The following is a 1,396-nucleotide window of genomic DNA, read 5'->3' on the forward strand; positions in this document are numbered from 1 at the left end:
CAACAATGCATAGAATAACTCACATAATGGATATAGAAGGTTTCTTAGCTTATAAAAAAGAAATTAAATATGAAGATATAGCTATAATTGATTTAACAAGTAACAAAATATCTTACGCACCTTTTCAGTTACGTGACACTATGAACAACTTTAGTGAGAAAGATAAACAAACTGTGTGGTATTTGCTCAATATGTTGCATGGTATAAAATACAGTTATACGGGATTCGAGAAATACGAGCAGGAGGATGTTGAAGATTTTATAAGAGATTGCTTAACCTTCGAGAATCCCGTAGTAGTCTACAAGGGAGGGAATATTAAAAAAAATATATTAAATACGATTAATGTGGAAAATATTAATTTAGAAATGTATGGTTGTCCTAGGTTTAAGGATTTAATTACATTATATGATTTTGAAGAAACACCGTATAATTTAGACGTTTGAGAAAAGATCTTGGACAATGAACGTATCCACTGTCCGTAGGAGGAGGTGTTAGTTTTTGCCAAGTGGATAGAAGCAAAAGTGTGATTTTTTCAAACTCATCGAAAAAAAAAATATATCAATTGTATAAAAAACGATTTAGAGAAATAAAGAGGAGAAAGCAAGTCCTCAAAGCTCCATTCAATCTTAAGCCGTCGTCGGTGCTGCACACAGTAAGAAAAATGAGCTGCGAAAAGTATAAATTAATCATGATTCAAGAGAATATTGTTCCTCTTTCACCCACTTTTCCCAGAGAATTGACAGAGGAGTACGTCAATCAAATTAACGATTTTTTCAATCGTTACTTCGAAGAGTATGAACGGAAACTGCATCATTATTTGCATAAAAACTGTAAGTATTTATTTTATAATTTCTTTTTTTACCTTTTCATAATAATTTTCAATTTTTTTTTAAATAAAGTAAAAGAGGAAGAAGAAGAGAAACAGACTAAGGAAGATATTGAGTCACAGCAAACGAAGAAGGAAGAAAAAGCAGAGGAGAATAAAGTAGAGGGGGAAGAAGAAGAAGAGGAGAAAAAAGATATTAAGTCAAAGCAGACGAAAAAGGAAGAAGTAGAGGAGGAGGAAGAAGAAGATATTCAGTCGAAGCAGACTAAGAAGGAAGAAAAGGAACCACATTTCTTTTTCTTTTACTATTAAATTTTTTATAGAATAGTTTTATTAAAAAAAAACATTGTAGTTTAAGAAAAACGTTGTAATTTAAAAAGCATACATTAATAATTCTTATATTTCTTTTATCAAATAAATTGAAAAAATATCATTGTACGTATACCTTTTACTACTTCATCTAGAGTAAACGGAAAGAAAGCTAATACGTATTGATAAAAAGATATATACTTCTCTCCGCATTGATAAATAGATGTAAGCTTCATCTAGAGTAGAGAGAGAGAAAGAGAG

The 1,396-nt window shown here is 30.4% G+C and overlaps 1 protein-coding gene across 1 annotated transcript; it reads left to right on the plus strand.

Annotated features, from left to right (window-relative positions):
- Window positions 1–688: 688 nt before the first annotated feature.
- On the plus strand, window positions 689–1,138 carry LOC136773808 (uncharacterized). Its single transcript, XM_066727723.1, has 2 exons — window positions 689–830; window positions 900–1,138. The coding sequence occupies exons 1-2, from the start codon at window positions 689–691 to the stop codon at window positions 1,136–1,138; spliced, it is 381 nt and encodes a 126-aa protein (XP_066583820.1).
- The last annotated feature ends 258 nt before the right edge of the window (window positions 1,139–1,396 follow it).

The sequence above is a fragment of the Prorops nasuta genome, unplaced genomic scaffold (genome assembly GCF_024137725.1).
Source record: "Prorops nasuta isolate Cenicafe-Biocafe unplaced genomic scaffold, Cenicafe_Pnas_1.2 PNAS00001, whole genome shotgun sequence".
Classification (NCBI taxonomy): Eukaryota; Metazoa; Arthropoda; class Insecta; order Hymenoptera; family Bethylidae; genus Prorops; species Prorops nasuta.

Bases quoted from the DNA above. Each gene is read 5' to 3' on its own strand.
- LOC136773808 (XM_066727723.1), top strand. From the start codon at position 689: ATGATTCAAGAGAATATTGTTCCTCTTTCACCCACTTTTCCCAGAGAA. The intron at 831-899 runs GTAAGTATTTAT...TTTTAAATAAAG, and splicing joins TCATTATTTGCATAAAAACT to TAAAAGAGGAAGAAGAAGAG.